Genomic DNA, 21,999 nt, shown 5'->3' on the forward strand with positions numbered 1-21,999 from the left:
TACCAATGACATTTATGTTGTGGATTATGGTTCCCAAATCATACCATATCATTTCAACCTTTCCACCAATTGAATCACAATTCTACAGGTGAAGGAACTGCTGTTCAGGGTGTCACAGCTGTAGAATTGGAGCTTGAATCCTGGTTGTTGATTTCACAGTCCACATACCCTTGTACTGCATCCTACTTCTAATTCCTGGGTTTCTCCAGTCCCTGTGGCAGACTCATGATCTAGGGGTTCCTTAAGTACCTGATGGAGTAGAATGGTGATACAGAAGGGACAGGATTTGATCTACCCCCGTGAGGTTTGATGATCTACTTGAACTTACGCAAGGCATGTAGTGTTTCTGTGAGACTTAGTTTTATCTCAGTGATTTAGCCATTGTTACCAGCATTTACACTATGTTAGACACTATTTGAAGCACTTGACAAATATTAATTCATCTAATCATATGACAACAAGCCTAGAAGGACATCAGGTACTGGTTGGTCATGGTGCTTAATAGAAGGCCCAAGATCAAATCTAGGATACCAGTCCTAGACTTTGAACAAACTAGGTTCCTTATCTAAACATGTATGAAATTGATTTCAGTTTTCTTCCAGCTCTACAAGATACTTTTCCAACCTTGTCCTTTGTAGTCACCAAATGAAATCATTGCCTGGCCTATTCAGGTTACAGAGTAAGTCAACAATCACTGACCTTCACCCACCATGGCTGACCTCAAAATCTGAGCAGACTCTGAGTTCTAGATGAAATTAAAAAAAAATCAGGCCTTTCAGGTTCTAGTCTTTCCCAAAATAATTATACAGCTCTAAAATCATGTTTTTTAGGTTCTAGTCTGTTCCAAAATAATTATGTACCTCTGAGAACCAATGACAAATACCCTATTTTATTTTTTTAAAGTATTTGTTGGCAAACATACTTCCTTAACCCAAAGTCTTACATGCTGTCAGAATTAATAACAGGAAACACTGCATAATTTATAAGCCTCTATGCAATACTTTAATTAATTTCATCATCGTTTTTTGTTACCTATTCGTGAGTACTTGTCAAATATTTTTACCTGACTCAGATATACAGCTTTTTTCATAAAATGAAAATAGAAGTGCTATATACCTTAATATATTTGACTCAAAGTGTTTCCTCTAATTAACACTATGATGTATGCAGTGAATATGCAATTATATTTAATTTAGTGTAATTATGGATGTGATATATTTAAAATAGTGGTTCTTTTAATTGATCTATAGGATAGATTTAGCTCATCTATAGATAGTTTGAATCAGTCTTGCAGATAAACTTTTTTTGTTTTGTTTTGTTTTTGAGATAGGACAAATACAATGTAGTTGAGACTGGTCTGAAATTCACTTGGCTTCAAACTCTAGGTTCTCAAATTCAACCTCTTCAGTGCTAGGATTGCAGGCACATATCATCATCATCTGTAGCTTTGCAGATTAAATTTTTGTTATGTTTTTGAGATAGAGAAAGCACTGTATAAACTAGGCTGGCCTGAAACTATGTAGCCTTGGTTGGCCTCAAACTCCAGCGTCTGCTGCTTCAATCTCTTTAAGTGCTCAGATTCTAGGTGTATACCATTAAGCACAGCTTTGCAGATAATTTTTTCAAGTGTATTATTTTGAAATATCACTGACAGATTGATCATTGTATCTTCCTGACAGTGACTAAAATTTCCACAAGAACCATACTTTGTACCAAATCTAGTAATGATTTTCATAGAATGTATACTTCAAAATAGAAGTCCTTCTTTATGTAGAACTTTTCCTATGGTTGGTTAAAAACTACTTCAGTAATGTCAGGAATTTCACTTAGTTTTCTTCCCTAAACACATTCCCAAAGTCTTTTTTCTTGGTAGGACTGGGAGGGGCTGGTATGGATCTGTCTGTAAGCAGAGGCATAGGGCTCTGGACTTCAGTGTCTGGTTATGTTTCTTACAGACATAATTAAATTTTCTCAGTCACTCCAAGGTCTAAACTGTTGACATAAAAGTCTGGATTCTCTGTACAGTGCAGAAGGTGATTTTGGGACAAAGTAGGCTTTTCTCTTCAGGGTCTTTAATGCCTGTGAAAGGATAGTATGGGCCAGCCCTAACAATCTGACCTTGTTGTTTTGTACTTTGAAGAGGACTCAGTCTGATGTGCTCAGGAAGAAACTTCCTCTGGTTCTTCCACTGATTCCCGTTGGTTAAGCTACCTTTGATGCAGTAAAGTGTGCCATGGCTTCAGCAGCCCTGCTTCAGGGCCACTTGAGACCTCATTTAAAGAATAAGAATTAGCTATGGAGTGAAACTGAAGGAAGGAACTGGTAGTAAGAAAGGGCTGTGTGCACATCGTGGGGAGTCATGAGCACAGCATCACTAGGCCTCTGACTCAGCGTTAGTGCTACACAAGGTGATGGATGTGACAACTACGTCCTTTGCAGCTTCATGGTGATTACCTAGCTTTATACAGACATTGAAAATTGTCCTCTTGAGGACCAGCCAAGATCTAGACAGGCTATGTCTAAATAGGCTGACATGCAAACACGTTGTTTTCTTTCCCAAGTTAAGTTACTCTTCTATATTCTATTTCTCTGTGGTGCCCTTGCTACTTCTAAACTTGAGTCTCAGCCATTATTGAGTGTTCCTTTTCCTCTGTCATTCAAATTCATTCATTGATTCTTACATATATTTTTCTATGGAATGGAAAGGAAACCTATTCTTTTCCCTCTTATGATCTAATTACCCTGATTCTAGAATTTTCATCCTTGGGCTCACTTTTCTAACTTTCTGTGCAATGCACTTCAAATATCTTTAGTCATGGAACTCATTAATCTAATGGAGACCAGCAAGGCTCAGGAGTGGCCCTGCCTTTACTAGCTCGGGGAACTTAGAATGAATAGATCCTCAGGACTCAGGAATCCATTTGTAAAGTGGAAAACATACATCTATATCATAGAATCCCTTAAAGCTGAAATTGAGTGAATCCAAGGCCACAAACATACTAAATTATGCATTTATGGAGACCTCTAGTAAGCTAAATAGTTTCCCCAATATCCATGTCTATCTGGGATGTTAAAATGTGATCTTACTAGGAAAAAAAGCTCTTTGATATATAATTAGGATCATCTATCTAGGCTGTATCATAATATGCCATTAACTAATTATATATAATGACATTATCCTGGTTGTAGCGTTGGGCCCTAAGACCAATACTTATTCTCCTTGACAGGACACATGGTGATGCCTACAGAAGATGGCCAGAAGATAGAAGCTAATGTGAACCTGACACTGTATAAGAACTTCTGGGAGACCAGACAGAGTACCTATTCTAGGAAGGCACTCTATCATTTGAGTCATAACTCCATCCCTTTTGTTCTGGTTATTTTTGAGATAGCATATTTTTGTCCCTAGGCTGGCTTGGACTACAATCCTATTTATTGTTGTAAATGGTATGACAGGAGTACACTAGTATGCTCAGATTTTTAGTGGAAATTCTCCCCCATGACTAGCCTGGCACTGGATAGACATGAGCCACCTTGCCCAGCTATTGGTTAAGATGGAGTCTTGTGATATTTTTGCACGTGTTAGCAATGACACACGATTCTCCCTATATTTGTAGGAACTTGGCTAGCATACTTTTTTTTTAAAAAAAGATTAAAAAATAGCATAGTATTTGTGGGTCATACAGTGCTTGTAGCATATTTCATTTTTTTCTGTTGGTGCTTAACCCTTTAATAGTATAAACATCACTCTTTCTTGCAGAAGCAGACCATAGTTTTCCAACCATCACACATGCTTCTGCCTGTACTCCTTCTTGAAGGCACTGTGCTCACAGGGAGACAAGAGATCAACACATAAAATCCCTCACAATGCAAAGTATGAAGCACCCAAATGACAGGTTTGTTCTGAAGACATTGCTCAGATAGTAAATGGGACAAGATGAGAAAAGGCATAAGTCAGACATGGCTGACATAGCTGGAACGGCCTCATGGCAGTGGTGGAAAGTTGTGCTAGGACTTGACAGAAGTTGTATTAATGAAGAGAACATACTTGGTGTAGCATGTATGTACAAGTATGCAAGCGCACACAGACATAAATAAATAGATCACCACCGGCTTCTCAAGGAATCACTGGGATTCCAAAGACTTAGGAATTCTACATTGCCATTGACTTTGGCCTTCCAAGTGTTAAAACTTTTGCTTCCTTATCATCATTTCCTAAGGTGAATCAGATGTAAGGCAGACTAAGCCCATGTGGTTTCAGTTAGCAGCCTTCATATTGTACTTCAATCACAGCCAGGAGTGACAGTGATTCACAAAGAAAATTGTTCCAACTGAGGCAAATTTTAATGCTGACTGCAAAGAGATTTTCTGCTTTTCTCTATTTGGTTAACAGAAACAAAATTTTCATGTTCTTACCACAGAAAAATAAAGAGATATTCTGAAGACACAACATAGATCACTATGCACTGGCAAACCCCCAAAATATGTTTCCTGAAGGTGGTAAGAACCATGAGACTAAGAGTGTCAGACTTGGTAGAAACAAGCTGATAAATGTCCAAGCATTGGAAAGCCAAAGGGAGCTACAAGATGGATGAAACAAGCATCCTTCATCTTTATCCTAGTACACTGTTCAGGACCCTTAATTATATTCTAGAGCAGCATTAACCCAACCATCAGCCTTTATCCCTCCTTTCCATTTTACCATGGGGAAACTGTTCTTTTCTCTCTGTTTCTGAGCAGAATTGCTTAGAATAGGCAGAACCTTCCATCTGTGGACAAGGTGGTCAAGATCCCTGATGTCTTAGTTCTCTTCTCATCTTACTGCATTGAGATCTAGTTTAGGGAGGGTTCCCTATTTCAGGTGTCTGTGAAATGGCACAGCTGTGGAGGATAATCCTGCCCTCACAGAAACAGTGGCACTGGTAAGTGTGCTACTTTTCCTTACCTCAAGGCTCATTTTGAATTTGCAGTCATATATTGGTGGTCTACAGTGAAAAATCTCTGGATTTAAAATGCAGATTTCAAAGGAGGCTCCTTCCCTTGCTACCAATGCTTGCTGAGGTAAATATAAACCACGTTGTTTCAAGCCTCTCTTCAAGGAACTATCCCTCACTTAACCCGAGCTCTGTGAAAATGTTTGAGAAAACCTTGAGGAACAAAGGAGCATTCTGTCTAAAGCCTTTTACTGGCTTTAATTCTGGTTTCCTGTTTTCAGGAAAACATAAAGCTCTAGAATCCTGGTCAATTCATCTTCCCTGTTTCTGTCCTTTCTTCTCCTTTACTTTTTCTTCAAATTTGTTCTTCCATTAATTTTCATTCCCAAACTGATCAATAGAGAAGGTATTTGTGGTAGGGTAGGGGAACAAGAGGCAATTGGGAATGAAACTTCCCAGTCTTTCTTCAGAGTTAATTTAAATCTTGGAAATTCCCCAAATCTGTAAATTAGTTTTCGGAGATCTTGGGGGGAAAGAATGGAACACTGTTATCTAAAATATTTTAACTAATCAACATTTTATTACACTAGTTAAAATATGGAGTTTTGCCTATACATCAATTTCTGTGTTTTTCTTTTTATTACATTGTTTGAAACATCAACTAATATTCATTCATCTGGTTAATATATATTTTGTTCAAACTAAGGTATTAGATAATGAGATATGGAAATAAAATCTGTATTCCAATTTTTTGGCTGTTACAGTTCTTTTATATTTTATAATTTTTTTCTTCTTTTTTATTGTGAAGATACTGTACAGAGGGGGTTACAATTACATGGCAAGATAATGAGTACATTTCTTATCAAGCATTGTAGCCTCCTCCTTTGTTTCCCCTTTCCATCCCTTCCCATCCTCCCCCCATCCCCCATTCAATCCTCCCACCCCACTCCCCCTCCAGCACCAAAGTTGTAAAGTTTGTTTTCGACATAACATCTTGAACATCTCATTGTTGCAATGGGTCCACCTGTATCCCTATTTAAACAATTTGTTTTTCCCCTTCCCCTCCACAAATTATACCGACATCAAATACAGTGAAAGCAGGGGTTCCAATTCTTTTAAATGGCTCAGAAGTGGTAGATGTATTAGAAGTAGAAGTGGTGAATGTATTACTATTGAAGGAGGTAAGAGATGTATAGAAATGATCAAAGAATGCCTCTGGCATCCTTAGTGAAATCTAGACTAGGGGTGGGGGAGGGAGAGAATATTTCCTAGAGGAGAGAAATGTTTCAGAAGAGTTTTAAAGAATAAAGTGTAAACTGGACAAAATGAGTCTTGAAAGAATCTGAGGCCAGCCAAGAAACTGTCATGGGAAGGTAGGGCTGTATGAGGAAGAGTCTTAGACAAGTTCTGGGATGGGGGTTCGGCATCCAGTTCACTGTGCCTCAGCCACCTCATACCAGTGCGTTGTTGTTGTTTCAGTGACAACTTGGCATTGCCTTGGTGGCGGTCATTTATATGTCAGAAACTGGCGAACAGAGGGGATGGATTCAGAGAGAGGATGTATTCTGCCATCCTCTCTTCAGAGTTATATGCTTGCTATCACATACGTTGTGTGAGGGAGATCTAGGAGTTCATCAAGGCCAAAGCAAGAACCTCCTAAGATAATCATACTAGCAAGAGAGCCTTTTACTCTGAAATTACTGAGGAGACATCAAAATATTTTAATACAGTTACACAAATAGGTTTGCTTTTGAGAAAGATTGATTTGTCTCCAATTCTGGAGACAAATAGAAGAATGAGAACAGAGCCAGGGTTATTTGACTCTTATTGACATTATTTTTTAATATACTAAAGAACCCCTCTGATTGTAGTAATAACATTTTCTGTTTCTGCTTTATGTGTATGTAAGAGAAATAAAGATTTATTTTATTTTTTAATATTTTACATATTTTTTAAAGATTTTTTAAATGTGTATTTAACCAGGAAAAAAGCACCCAGATTTTATTTTGAAAAGGGGATAGAAGATTGTGCTAATGAAGAAGGCTGAGACAGGCTGAATGATTTCTTGGGACTATTAAATTTCTTGATTAAATAGATGGTGTTTGCACCCCCACCAGCAGCTGGAGATGGCGCTTAAGAAAGTCTTAAGTAAGACTAGAGCATGGAATGAGAATGTCAATATGGGTTAATGAATGAGAGAGGTTGTGTAAACTATTACTTAATCCCAGTCGAGGGCTTCCTGAGCCACTGGGGAACTGGGTTGGGATTGGCATCCAAGAGTAAGGTTAGAAGGAAACAGAGTATTAAGCAAACAATAGTTCACTTTAATTTGTAATATGCCTGTAGTCTAATGTATAAGGTGAAAGCCTGGCTAAGGGCGAGAGAGGTAAAATGAAGCTATGCTATCACTGCTGTTAAAATAATTGTCTAGCCATTCACCAGAACAGAGATTTTAATAAAAATTAACAGAGATTTGTTCCTTAACTAGTTCTTGAACCTTCAACTCATAAAGCAGTAAATAAGGCTCTGTGAGTCTTAATAGCTGGTTCTAAGGACCAAGAGAATGTGGGGAAAACCTTAATTTTTATTTCTGAAATATTAAGTGTTTCTTTCCAAAGAGTTCGTAATCCTTCACTGTGAGTTGATTTGCATTCAATTTGATTACCACTAGAGGCATAAGGTATCCAATTGTAGTTTAAACCATTGTCCCCTCAGATTCGATGATAATCTGGAGGGTTTTTTGTTTGTTTGCTTGTTTGTCTTATTAAGGAACTTCCTTTTGTGAGGTGTGATGAAGTCCTGGCATACTTTTTTCTTTCTAAAATCTATAGTTATGCATCAAATACTGAACCCCAAACCTTCAATACTAAGATGAACATGTCTTCCTCTATAGAATTTACAAAAAGTACATCAGAAGAGAAGGCATGGGGTGCACTTTAAAATGCTACATGTCCCACCTGGAAACATGTAATTGATGTTCACGTTTTCAAAAATATTTGATTCTAAGACAGAAAATATTAGAATTAGTAGAAACTATCATAATGTGATAGCATTTTTTAAGGTAACCATGTATTTTAGTCCTCTTTGTATATACCAAAAAATATACTTTGACTTATTGATTTTAATTATATTTTAAAACTACTATTGTTGCACTTGCACACACATTGCTCAGTATTTTATGAATTCTAACATACTCAATATTAGGCCAGTAGCAGAGTTGACCTTGCATATTCTATGTCCAGTATGACCTGAATCAATAGTTTATAAGTTAAGTGTAGTTTAATCAAACGTAAGAAACATTGCTTATATACATTTTGATATTGGCGCTAGATAAACTCAGTATAAGTTGTGTTTCCCAAATTAGAAGTACTTCTCAATTTCCTCTGACTGTCACTGATTCTTGTTTATCATGATGCTGGTAACACAAGTTTATATTTAATCCACCATCAGACTATACATCCCATTAAAAATTCTTTTTACTTAATTCAGTTCCTTAAGCCCAGGATCATTTAATTTGACCTCATATTCACCTATATGATTGCGTTTGAGGATGTTCCCAGAATTTTGAATCTTCAGTTACTAATGAAAATATGAAGAAAAATAGTCTTTCTTTCTTCTTTTTTTTCTTGGAGATTTTGTGCTCAGTTACTAATGAAAATATGAAGAAAAATAGTCTTTCTTTCTTCTTTTTTTTCCTGGAGATTTTGTGTATCTTTTATATACACTACACTTTTGTAAACAATTGGTTACAGTCATGGTTCTGGTTGGTTTACTGGAAAATAAAGTTCTTTACCTGTAATTATAGCCTTCAGGAAGAGGCAAGCCATGACCTCCCTGACTTGTAGGCACACGAACAAGCTCTGAAGATTAAATGCCTCCTATTCCTTTGGCAAACAACACTTCTTTCTTGGCCAAACAAAAGTAAACACAATGAACACACACAAAAAGGGTGAAGATTTCTTTCTTCTATGCTGACATATTTTTACACCTGCATTTCAAGTCTTTATAATTTGTGGAGATGATAAAAACAATGTTGTTTATGAGCCATTCATAGAAGTGGATTTGAAAAACTTTACCAGGCATTTTTAGCCAAACACGTCCCTGATTCAGATGCTTCCTGTGTAAGTACATAGATTTCTTGTGGGGATTTTTTTAATGAAATAAAATCATCACAATTTATTGTCTAATGATCTATAAAGCATATGCCCTTGGACACTTTAAAATCATCTAGGTATTTTCATAATAACATAAATGTAAATGAACATGATTAATGTGAAAGAAAAAGATCGATGTGTGTGCAGCTAGGGATGAAGAACTTGGAATAAGACACAGAGCACACACTTGTACATTCAGTTATTATTCACGAGGTCTTCATGAGCCCTCAAAACACTTGTCTCCCATTTGGCCTCTGGGCCACATGATTATCATGAGAAGGAAATGGACTATAAATGGATCCAATTGTGGAGAGTACACTGTGCAGATACAGAAAGATAATGTGGCTTGGGGCCACCTCCAACAATCCATTCCCTTGATATCTTATGATAGTCATGGTTTCAAAAGGGTTTATTTTGTGTATTCTCGGATTTGTATGGTTCTTTCTTGTGGGATTTACAGGTAACAGGACAATGCCTGCTACTCCCAAGAGAAACATATTCTGACAAAGAAGTTGATGATGTTGACACACAAGAAAGGAAGAGACAAGGAAGAAAAGGCTTGCCCTAGTAAAAGAAATAAGCTATTTTCAAAGACACCAACTAACCTGATGGCCTACAAGAGGGAGTGATGCTAGGAAATGATGTCTTAGCTTCTGCCAACCTTCTTGTTATCTTCTTTATACTAAACATCACTTAATGGAAGTAAATTAGTTCATTTAGAAATCAGACATGCAAAGATTAAACACGCAGAACTATTATTTTTACGTTTAACATGTTAAAATATTAAATTCTCTCACATAATACTCTTTCTTGTGAGTTTTTCCTAAGTGTAAAATAATAAGTTTTAATGGCCATAACCCATTTTAGAAAGTTAAAGTTAAATATAGCAGCTTGTACTTAAAATGTAAAGTTTATGAAATGGGTAATGATTGCTAGTGTTGCCAATATTTGCTTTTTTATGATTAAGTTTTTTTAAGATTAAGTTAACAGATTTAGATATTTCCTCTCATTTTTATTCACAATCTTTCTTTCCCTCACAAAGTGTAAGTTATCATGATGCTATTTCTTTATCCATGTGACTACTGTCATCTACAATATTCCATTGCTTCATAAAGACAAATAACATCCATGCTCTGTTGGTTCACCATTGTTATACCAGTAGGGTTAAGTACTCAATAAATAGCTGTTGAGTTTCTTGTTGGATCTTGGTTGCATGACTTAATCCTTTCAACTGTCCCTTGCTGAAAACAATGATTACAAGTAGTTGGTCATTTTGGGCACTAAATAAAATGGCTAGGTTTCTAGCACTTAGCTTAAACTAATAAGATGAAAGAACAAATCTGTAATGCAATTAGCTTAAAATAAATGGAAAATATTGCACATTTTATTGTCAAGATAATTTTTAGAGATATTCATTCTTGCTATTGACTGCCACTGCATTAGTGCTTGTAATCTGTTTAGTGCATTAGCACTAAATACTATTGATTCACTCAGAGCTTCCAGACCAATTTAATTTGCATTTTCCCATTTCCTGACTACCATGCTTCACCTATAGTTTTATTAGCAGGCTGGTTGCTAGAAGCCAAGTGTTAATCAGATATTTTAAATTTAAAATAACACAAGAAAATTAAATATACAGATTTCTACTTTTTGACATGCAGGCCTATATTCTAGGTAATTGTACAAAACAATCTGTATTTTGAGATGACAATAGAGCAAATTTAATGTTTTTAAAATCAGCTCTTGAAAAAGAATGCTTTTTAAAAATATTTTATTATCTTTAAGTAATTTTACACAGGAGTTGCAGTCAACCAATCAGTTTATGAATACGGACGCATCTTGATTCATGTCAGCCCTTTCAATGTTCTCACCCATCCCTCCCATTCCACTCCTTCTTCACTTTTCTTAATTTTATAGGATATACATTGAATTTTGACTTCATTCTCTTCCCCATTCTTTTAAAATCCAAACCAACCTTAGTCAATCATTTTATCTAGGGCACTATTTGAAGCAACATCTACCATTTCAATGAGTTCGGGTTGACGAGCATTTTGGTGATTTATGCAAACAAGAAAATTGAAGTCCAATATTAGTCTGAATTCAGAATGTATCTTTCTGGGTTATATTATATCTAAACCATTCTCCCTAGATGTGAACATGAAGAATAGTTAAAATAAACCATATCTTACACTATCATGCATTTTTTAGACAGTTTCTTTCTCCTTATTAAAGGGCTGTCTTTGGACAGGCACACTATCCACTTCAACGTGAGCTTGGTTTTGGGGTGAGGCGCAATAAAATGCTTCTCTAAGGCAGACCTTAGCTTTTAGAATAAGAAGTCAACGTTGCTCAGCCAGTAATTCATATGCAAATTTGCCTGCCTGGAACATTTTAGCTAGGAAAAATATATAATTAGCAGATTGGAATGTATCCAGGATTCTAGAATCACTTAACAGCATCCCTGCCCCCTCCAAAAAAAAAAAAGAAAAATCAAGGGAGTTTAAATGACAAGAGTAGTTGAGCCTTGGGTTTCATTCATTTCCCTGATAAATGAAAACTCCATAGCCCTTACTGGACAGTGGAGAAGTGACTTATGGCACGTATCTGGGCACTTAGTCATTCTGAACTCCATGTGCCCAATGAGTCATTATCTGTGCCAATTCATGAATAAGCAACTGCAGAAATTCCTAGTGGCTTGCCTATCCTCATTTTTGACACATCCTCATCTTTTCTTCTCCAAGGGAGATTAGAACATAGGCCACTGAAAGACTGAAGTCTAATGGAAGGATGTTAATGCCCCAAATCTGAAATATTACTCTGAACAAAAAATACATGATTACATTATTATCAAAATGTAGGATCCCATAAATCTCTAATCATAGAATGAATCAATGAAAATATATCTCTGTGACTAATGTTTTATTAGCACTTGGGCTTTCCAAAAGTTAACTAAAATTTGTATGTTTTTGCATAAATGCCTCATTGTTTGCATCAGCTTTACCAGTAAGTCTTCATGTAGAAATCAATAAGTTAAATAAAACTTAGGTCATATGGCCTGCTTTAAAAGACATTGAAAGAGTTGGGATGTAGTTCAGGGGCAAAGCACTTGCCTAGCAATTGTAATGTCCTGGGTTTTATCCCCAGTTCAAAAAATAAAAGGCAAACAATATGCAGTTAAAAATCCCAAACAAATAAAAGACACTAAGAAGAATGAAGGATTCATCTAAAATGTGGCATGGTTAACCTTTAATTATTCACACATGGGAGATTCTGTCAAGCCACAGGTAAAGCCTACCTACATTTTTGGTGAGTTTTATCTTTGACTATACTCTCTCACTGTTAGCTTATAAAAATATCCATCATCCCTTTGCTCTTATCTTTCTTGGGATGGACCTATGGATGAGCCATGTAAGGGCTTATTGGGGTTAGCAGGAGGAAGGGCAAATAAAGGCAAGAGGCACTCAGGCATTCTCATTGTGCAATGTGAACGTGTTTTCTATCTATCAACCCTAGGGTGAGTGGTGAGCTCAGAGAGTATTACAAAACTGTGGAAAGAAATGGATTTTAAATTTCTCTTCATAGAATCAATGCAAAAAGTCACTTATTAAGGGATAGATAGCATGGAGAATTCAAATAAATCTCTGTCATTCCCTGACCATAGGTGAAAATAAAGTCCCATAAAGGGAAAAACCATAAAATGAAAATTAACAAATTTCTTCTTAGGTTTTTCTTTGGTTGTAGAAATATATTAAATTCTCCTACCTCCATCATTTTCCCTTTGGTGAGACTGCTTTTTGTAGCAATTATATTTGTCATAAGGCCAAGCTATTTAGTGTTTAGGTTTATAGGGCAGTCTAGTATCAAGAACAAATACTCCACAATAACACTTTTCATATAAAACAACTTTTTTCATTTCTGAGCACAGGAATAGCAACAATAACAAATACTTTGTAATTTGACTTCACATTTTTCATCCTTAATGCAAAATATAATCTATTGAGAGTGCTAGATTGTTTAAATAAGATATTCCAAATCAGTCTAATGTCAAGGATTTATTTGTAACATAGACTCCACATTTGCAGTTTAAAGAATGTGGGATATTATATATATGGCCCATTAAAAGTTATAAATCTTTGTTTATTCTGCCAACTATTACGAGGCATGCCCTGAAGATGAGAGATCAATAATGATTCTTGTGGGTTCCTGATGGAAGGCTGCAATTATTTTCTTCCATTACAACTTAAATATAACTTGATTTTACTCATCTATAATCTTTATAGTAATAATAAAGGCACATCACTGTTTATTTTTCTGCCTATTCCTATTATTCCTTGTTTGCATCTTTTTGGAATCTTGTTCTTACTGGAAAATTTCTCTGCTTTCTTCCTTTAACCTTGGTGCTCTGAAATGGGGATGGAAAATTACTACCTTAAGTTTCCTTTATTTTGAGAACCAGTTGGCTACTCTTTGCATTTGAGATTAAGTGATATTTAAAAACAAAGAAGTTTAATACAAATAACCTATGAGGTTGACTTCTTCTAAAGTTGCACTGTCTGAAAATTCTTAGTACATAACCCTAACATTTTACAGTGCTACAGGTAGCTGGGCTTTTAAATCATGGGATGAAGTAGAACATCTTTCTTCTCAACTGTTGTACTCCTTTTATTCAATTGTCTTCTTCTCCAGTCTTTAAATAACTCTATTATTCTTTTTTGGAAATATTATATTTGAAGAGGCATTAAACTAATTAAGTTTTGTGCAGGTGGATCACTCTTAACAGGTAGGAAGGGAGGTGAATGAGCCTTATGACAAATAGGGCCAGAATATGCCTCTTGCAGGAAACAATCTGAATAGCTTCTTTCCTTTTTGAAACACAAGCATTCTTTACAATAACAGTTACGATTTGTTATGTACCTGGGACTAAGTTAGGACTTTTTATGGACATTACTGTACTTATCCACTGAAAAATGAAGGAAGAGGGGTTCATAATATAAATAATGCTCTCATGGCTAGTCAGGTTGAAAATGGTACAATGTACAATGGAATCTGGATCTCTGGTTAACTTTCCATTTATTAGGACATGTGGATTTCCAAAGAGCTAAATGGATAGTTACCATATTCTTCCAGGTACTTCATAGTCACTATCTCACATTTTCACTAACCCTGTACGTAGTTTTCTGCATGTTGCAGATGAAAACCACTGTCCAAAAGTTGGAATATTATGGCAGAGGTCACATAATTGGTATGCAGCAATCTGGCCTATGTCTTGGCATGTCTTCCACCAAATTCCATGCTTTCCCATCTCAGTTAATCAATCACTGGTCACTAAGATGGCCAAGATGTAAAAATATATGTTACAAGTTTGTTTATCTTTCAAATAACTACATGGTAGAGACAACTTGATAATGGGACTACAAGAAAACAACATTATATGTTAACTATATTTTATTTTCAAAACCTCTTTTCATTTCAATTTTGATGAAAAATATTTCTAAAATGTTCTGTTGTAGTAAATATTCTATATCTTAGGGACAATCTCTTGGGAAATTTGGGGTTTAAAAATTTCCATGTTAACATATTGGATAAAAATTGATTCTTATTTGTGTGAGGTTGAATTAATGTGTTATTCTATTTTTTTCCTTGGACTTATATATGATTTGGAAATTGCAGTCAATCTTAAGAAAATTCATTGAATAGTTAACATCTGTCCATGAATAAAAGGAGTAAGAATTTATGTATGTATGTATATATGTATGCATGTATGTATGTATGTATGTATGTATGTATGTATTTCCCCTCTGTTTTTACAAAATTTCTGTATCATAGGGGAATTTTCTCAACTGTTTTATTTTGGATAATAATGTTTGGATAGGTAATATGTATTATCCTTAAAACAACTCCAATCAATACTAGTTTAGGATGTCTATAGAGGTTCTCCATGAATGGGGAAAAAAGGCAGGGAAGTCACTAAAGACAAATGTAACAGTTATTGTGAGTGTACAACTTCCTAATACTTAGAAGTGATTCTTTTAATCAAAGTTATTCTTAATCAAAGCAACATGGAAAATGCTCACATTGTGAAAAAGAGCATATTTTTATAGAAGGACTAATATGGTGAACACTTGTTTTACATGGATGGGTCGTAGCTTAAGTTTCAAGAAAAAGCACTTATAACATAGAGTGAGGATGATGCTCTCTGGAAATTATCATATGATTTAAAAGAGGGACCTATGTGCTGTCATTAATATAAGTTGGTGTGGATAGTTTGCATACATTCATGAACTGTTGCGGGTGGAAAAAGCAACAAAAAATAATTATACCTTAGTAAGGTGGGCCTGATATACCTGTTGGACCTCTACAATGTAAAGTACCTTCTCCTGGAACTCTTTGTTTGATCCTAGGAAGAAAAGGATGAGGAGCTGGAAGGTGGTCAGAAAGCCCCTCTAGGAGGGTAATGTTCATACACTGAGCTAAGGTAGGAGCCTACAACAAATGTATTGCCATTTTTTTAAAGCTTATCCAAAGAATATGAGGCTCTCTGTGCAGTGTTAGAGAGGTTCATAACAAAACTACCCTATGAGTGTCTAGTCTCCCAACTTCACCCCAAAATAAAAACTCAGTTCCAAGTTATTATTAGAAGGGCCATCTGATAGGAAGCCAAGTTAATCTGCCAAAACAAAATGGAGTCATTCTTACTGCTTAAGCCCTTGTAACAGGTTCAGTCTTGTAAATCATTTTGTTTTTGTGTGATGAATGTTCTTGTTGCTTTTGTTTTAAGATGAAGTGGGAGAGGTCATGTACTGATTATTGAAATACTCCTAGGTCTTTCTGTGGCACTGTGATAGGAAAAAGGAGGCTAGGCATTGTCTCCTTCCCAGAAGAATTTTGATCTTTAGTAACTAGAGAAGACAAACAGGCAAAGAAAGAAAGGACGTTTGGAGGTATTTGTCTTTATGGAATTTGGCCAGTGCACAATTTGGCTTCCCTTGTAAGAAGACTGAGTTGGCAAGTTTCATCTTGTTTCCCACAGAATTTTTTGTGATTGGAGTGATAATGATTTCAGGTGTGGCATTTGGGGCATTTTTTTTTTACCTCTCCTGCTGGGTATAACTGGCCTGCAATTTATTGGATAATCCTGCCTCTTTGTTCCCCTTGGAAATAAGAAAGCCAAAGGGGTAAGATAAAGTTCAGACATATTTTGAGAGTTCCTAGAATCAACAAGAACTTCTACATCTGTGAGCTGAAATGTATAAAATAAAACAATGAGTGAAGGTATTAACAAGCCTTTGTAGCGCCAAATCTTTTTCTAATATTTTGCAGACATAAAGAGTCATATCCTCTAGAAGCTGTGGATGAACTTCTAAGGGGCCCCTTTGAAACCAGTGTACCTGAAGTAGCTTACTGGATGCAGGAAACGTGTTTTCTCTAAAATGCCATTATTACACTTTTGTTTCCTAATCCCAGATTTCTGAAGGTCATTTTGCTTCCTTTCCTTCTTTTCTATTTCCTAGTGAAGAAGGGGATAGCTTTATGAAAAACTCAATTTCTCCTTGCAGAGTCTGTAGCATATTAAACATAGGCAGGGAAAAGGTCCTAGCTGGGATATATGTAAATGGATGTTATGCATATTCATAGACTTTGTAGGGGAATAGGAAAGTTTTGTATTTTAATTCATCAAAAATTAAATTGATTCTCAGAAATACTTTCTTAGCTTCACAAAAACATTGATTGACATTTCCTTTTGGGGAAATATCTCAGACATTTCATCAAAAATCAGCCACATTTTTCTGAATTTATATGCCTGTAAGATTTCTCAGAAAAAATACACACTTTATCTTATGGAAGAAATATTTAAAGCTGGGTGTACAAGTTTTTCACACTTATAATGTCATCTACTTGGGAAGTAGAGGCAAGAAAATCATGAAATTCAGGCCAGTCTGGGCAAAATTAATAAGGTTGGTGGCATAACTCAAGTGATAGAGTGCTAGCCTGTGTAAAGCCCTGGGCTAAACGTACATTACTGTTAAAAAAATAGCATACTTTTTCCTGCTTGCAATATTGACCTTTAGTTATGAGATTAAAAAGTGCTAGGGTGAGACACGTTTCCAAAATCAAGTCATCTTTATAAAAGTGATAGTATTTCTTTAGTTGTGATCACTAGTGGTCTTTACATTAGGAAACAGCCTGGCCCATATGTGCTAATCTGGATTCAAGATAACAATTCCTAAGGCCACAATGTACTGCCAGTTTGCTGCTTTTCCTCTGGCACCAGTGATCAAATGATCAACAGGAAAAAAAATCCTGTTTCTAGATGGTAGATTTTTCCTGTATTTAAATCAAAGCACCAAGAGTTTCCCTAACACTTCCTGTGAAAATAACATTTCATATAAGTACATACAATCATCAATCCTAAAAGGCAAAAATGTAAACTGCAGACACACAGATGCAAATTGTAAAAATACTTTTTTTGTTTTAGTTACCACATTAATTTCTTAGAATATGATTTTAGTTATGAATGTAAATTCAATTGCTAACTTTTCTTAACCTTGGTCTCTTTGAACTTCATAATTTGTAATTGAAGAACCACTGTGACTTACCCTATTAAAGCAGTGCTCATGGTTGGGTCCATAAAAATGTTGGAGACATCTCACATTGTTTTTGTTGACAATCTTGTTGAAGAATTCATTGACATATTTGATAGGGAATGCACAGACGGCAGATCGATTCATTGGTTCGGCAGAATCTGGCTTGCTTTGTGCAAACACCCCATACAGAATGTCATCATTCGGGCTGGCTCCTATTTGCTTTGCAAGATTGGCCCCAGGCTTACTGATATATGCAGCTTGAAGGATATTAAACACTTCCTCCCTTGTGGATCTCTTTCTTCTCTTTTCTGTGAGAATGCACTCCAGAGGCATTTCCATGTAGGAGTGCAATCCAGAGTCTACAGAGCAGAACCTGATTATTCTTGTGTGAAAAGTCTGAGCATCCAGGGTTTCCTTTTGAACTGTCAGAAAGTAAATAAAATGGTTACTTTCAAAGGCGTGTATATACTTAATGGGATAAGAATCTCGAAACTCGGGCAAAACGTCAATGTAGGACTGGTCTGTCAAGAACTTAAAACCATCTTGAGTTTCCTTTAGTCTTCTAACTGATATAGAATGCAGTGAATGATCGGGAAGGTAAGAAGAATTTAAAGTATTGCCCACAAAGAAGTTGATGAACCTGTCCTTTACAGACAGAAGAACTTTGGCTCCCAAGGGGCTCACCACACAGTCTGGACACTGGCTGGTCTCTTCATCCACTTGTGGGGAGAACATGCAATGGACCTCTGATTGTATGTCCGCAGTGTTCTTAGGTGGAAGGACATGTCGCTGGCAAGTCCCTCTGTGGACGCTACCACAGCTAATGAGCTGGTCATCATAGTATGTGTCCACAAGCAAAGCCATGTTGATATTATCTTTCCAAATGCCCCCTGATAAATTGGCTTTGCTGCTGCAGTCTTGACATGGAAAACAATCTGGGTGTTCCAATACAGGCCCAGTCTTGTATTCAGCCACCTTCTGAAGGTCTTTGTCATTCAAAACATAAATGTAGTTAGTGGCCCCGAGGTAAATATGATGCCCATGCAGAACAACATTCTGGATGGGCATTTCTGTCGTGAAGTTGGGAAGCTGGTACTTCATGTTCACATTCATCTCAGACTTGACTAAGGCTTCTTTACACTCCCCAGTGCTCCTCTGCACCAAGGTAACCAACAGCACAAGGATGCCAGGTGCAAGCACAGCAACGGCCTTCATTGTGACAAGTGGATCTGCCAAAACATGCACAAGGTGAGAGCAGTTTAGTTAGTTGTCATTAGAAACAAAGAGGAGAAAATGGAAAGAACTACCCCGGTGAAACTCTCAGAAGCAACACTTTCTAATTGGAAGTTTTACACAGAATGCAAACAACAGCCTCTAGCTAGCTTCACATAAAGAAGCATTGTGTGGCTGGGCATGACTCTACATAGTTTAATTTTAGAAGTCAAGCCATGAACGAGTAATTTTAGAGAACCATTATGAAATGCAAACAATGTTCTGTATTAAGGTCCATGAAGCAACTAAGTGAGACTCATTCAGCAGTGAAATAAGAAGCATGGCAGGAAACAATAGAAATAAGAAACATAGCATAGAAATAAAATTCTTAACCCCTTGCTGATGGTTTAATGTGGATTCATATCTGTGGCTAATGACTAGGTTCATACTTAAACTTTGTTGGTTAGTCAAGGAAAGGAACTGTGGTTCAGATTCATTTATTCTAGAAATCACAGCAGGCATTGTTTCCTTGGGAGCATGTAGAATTACCAGGCTAAATTTAGCTTGCTTTTGGAAGAAAACAATCATAAATTCTAGAAGCAATACGATCACATGCTGTTTATAGGATTTTGTATGCAGAGGAAAGGTATGGTTATGATTTGGCCATAGTTAACCTATTGTTTCAGATGGACAAATGCTTAATGAAAGATTACTGGGACTTCAAACAGCAGGCTTAAAAATATATAAAAGAAAACATAATCTTCAAAACTAAATCTTAGACATACTTCTCAGTAAAAAACAACATATTGTTCATTACCAAGTCAAAAAGCTATTAGTAAAAAGAACATTAGTATAACATTCCATTGTATGAACATGGACAATACTTTAAACATGACTGGATTTGTTATTCTGCTTTTAAAAATTTCAGGTGAACCAAGTTCTAAACAGGTAAGTTCTAAGTAGCAGCACATAGGGTAGTTTGCTGAAAAAGAGAGGTCTGAGAATGAAGGAAAATAGCTTACCCTTCCTTCCTTCCTTCCTTCCTTCCTTCTTTCCTTCCTTCCTTTCTTCCTCCCTCCCTCCCTCCCTCCCTCTCTTCCTCCCTCCCTCCCTCCCTTCCTTCCCCCTTCCTCCCCTCCTTCTTTTCTTTCCTTATTTTTAAAGAAAATCATTCTGACAGGATAAAGTGATCCTCTAAAATCATATTAGGTATCTGGAGGTTACTGGCTCACTCTGTTATTCTACTATTCAGGAAGCTGTGATCTTGAGGGTTATGGCTCAAAGATAGCATGGACAGAAAAGTCCTGGAGACTCCAACTAACAAAAAATCAGGGCTAGAGACATAGCTCAAGTGGTAGAGCACCAGCTGAGCAAGCAAACTCAGCAAGTGTGAGACACTGAGTTCAAACTTCAAACCCTGGTATCAAACAACTAAAGTATCTTAAGAATTAGACACTTTAATCAAAAGGTCATGGAAAGTCATTGAAGGAGCCTGAGCTGGAGAGTCAGATCTCTAAAGTTTTACTCTGAGAAGACTGATTTGAAAGCAAGATGGCTTGACACAGGAATCAGACAATGGAATCACCACCTGCCCAGCTCTTATTACAGCTAATCATGAACCAATAAGAGATAGAACCAAGATGTTAGCTCCTTAGAACAAGAAGAAACTGATGACTGAGAGTCATATCTAAATAAGTAAGATTTGTTTCCTAACTGGGTTTCTACAAGAGAAAAGACAATCATCTGAAGACAAGTAAAACAAGCTACACCACCTGAGCAAGCCAGCAATTGGAAGTTAAGCTAAAGTTATAAATTTTAAACATGTTGGAGTTGATAGGCTGGCAGGAAATTAGTCGATGTTTTACTACAGTAATGGTCAGTAGATTTCACATTACTTGTCAGGAAGCAGGTGCCTGGAATAAATAAAGTTATGAGTAGACAGAGCATTTATGCCAAGGACTAGAGGTGAACAATGAGAAAGATTCTGAGGAGAAGCTTACTGGGAAAGTAACACAGCTGATCCTGGACAAGGGAACATCTGTTCTGGGCAACACAGTGGCAAATAGAATTCAGAACTCAATCTTGGTGAAGTAATTAGGAATCTAGTTGGAGTAGAAGTAAACTTTGATCCATTTTGAAGTGAGATTGGTGCAAGGTTGATATATAAGGATCTAGTTTCAGTTTACTGAATGTGGATATCCACTTTTGCCAGCACCATTTGTTGAAGAGGCAGTGTTTCTTCCAGCCTATATTTGTTGGCTCCCTTATTGAATATTAAATGGCAATAAGCCTGTGAGTTTATTTCTGGGTCTTCTATTCTGTTCCATTTGTCTCCAGGCCTGTTTTTGTGCCAGTACCAAGCTGTTTTCATTACCATGCCTCTGTAAGAGAGTTTGAAGTTTGGTATTGTTATTCCTCCAGCACTGCTCAGCCTGCTAAGGACTGCTTTTACTATTCAAGGTTTTTTGTTGTTCCATATAAACTTTTGGATTGCTTTCTCTGTATCATTGAAGAATGATGTTAGGGTTTTGATGGGCAACAGTAGAGGAAACACTAGGGCCTCTAGGCATAGGTAGAAATCTGAATTTGTACAGCAAATCAAAGAAAGATAGGATAAATGGGACTGTGTCAAACTAAAAGTTTCTGTAGAGGGAAGGATATAACCAACAAGCTAAATAGACAGCTTACAAAATGAGAGACTATGTTATCCAGCTATACATTAGACAATGGCATAATATCTAGAATATACAGACATCTTAAAAAAATTAACTCCCCCCCCAAAAAAACTCCCAACAACCCAATTAGTAAATGGTTTTTCAGAAGAAGATGTAAAAATGGCCAATAGACACATGAAGTAAAGGTCAACCTCTCTGGTCATAAAGGAAATGCAAATCAAAACAGCATCAAAATTCCACTTCTGCAGTTAGAACTGCCATTATCAAGAAAACAAATAACAGATTCTGGTGAGGATGTGGACAAAATGGAACCCTAATACGCTGTTGATGGGAATGTAAACATGATCAACCACTGTGGAAATCAGTGTGGAGGTTCCTCAAAAAATTAAAAACTGAACTGCCATCCAGCACTTCTGGGCATTTACCCCAAAGACTACAA

The 21,999-nt window shown here is 36.4% G+C and overlaps 1 protein-coding gene across 1 annotated transcript in view; it reads right to left on the bottom strand.

Moving 5' to 3' along the window:
• Positions 1 to 21,999, bottom strand: part of Met (MET proto-oncogene, receptor tyrosine kinase) — a 108,101-nt gene that overhangs the window by 58,683 nt on the left and 27,419 nt on the right. The window contains exon 2 of the mRNA XM_013020040.1: positions 17,686 to 18,902. Coding sequence (XP_012875494.1) covers positions 17,686 to 18,888 — 1,203 coding nt within the window. The 5' untranslated portion in view covers positions 18,889 to 18,902. The remainder of the gene's footprint in view (positions 1 to 17,685; positions 18,903 to 21,999) is intronic.

The sequence above is a fragment of the Dipodomys ordii genome, unplaced genomic scaffold (assembly GCF_000151885.1).
Source record: "Dipodomys ordii isolate 6190 unplaced genomic scaffold, Dord_2.0 Scaffold48, whole genome shotgun sequence".
Classification (NCBI taxonomy): Eukaryota; Metazoa; Chordata; class Mammalia; order Rodentia; family Heteromyidae; genus Dipodomys; species Dipodomys ordii.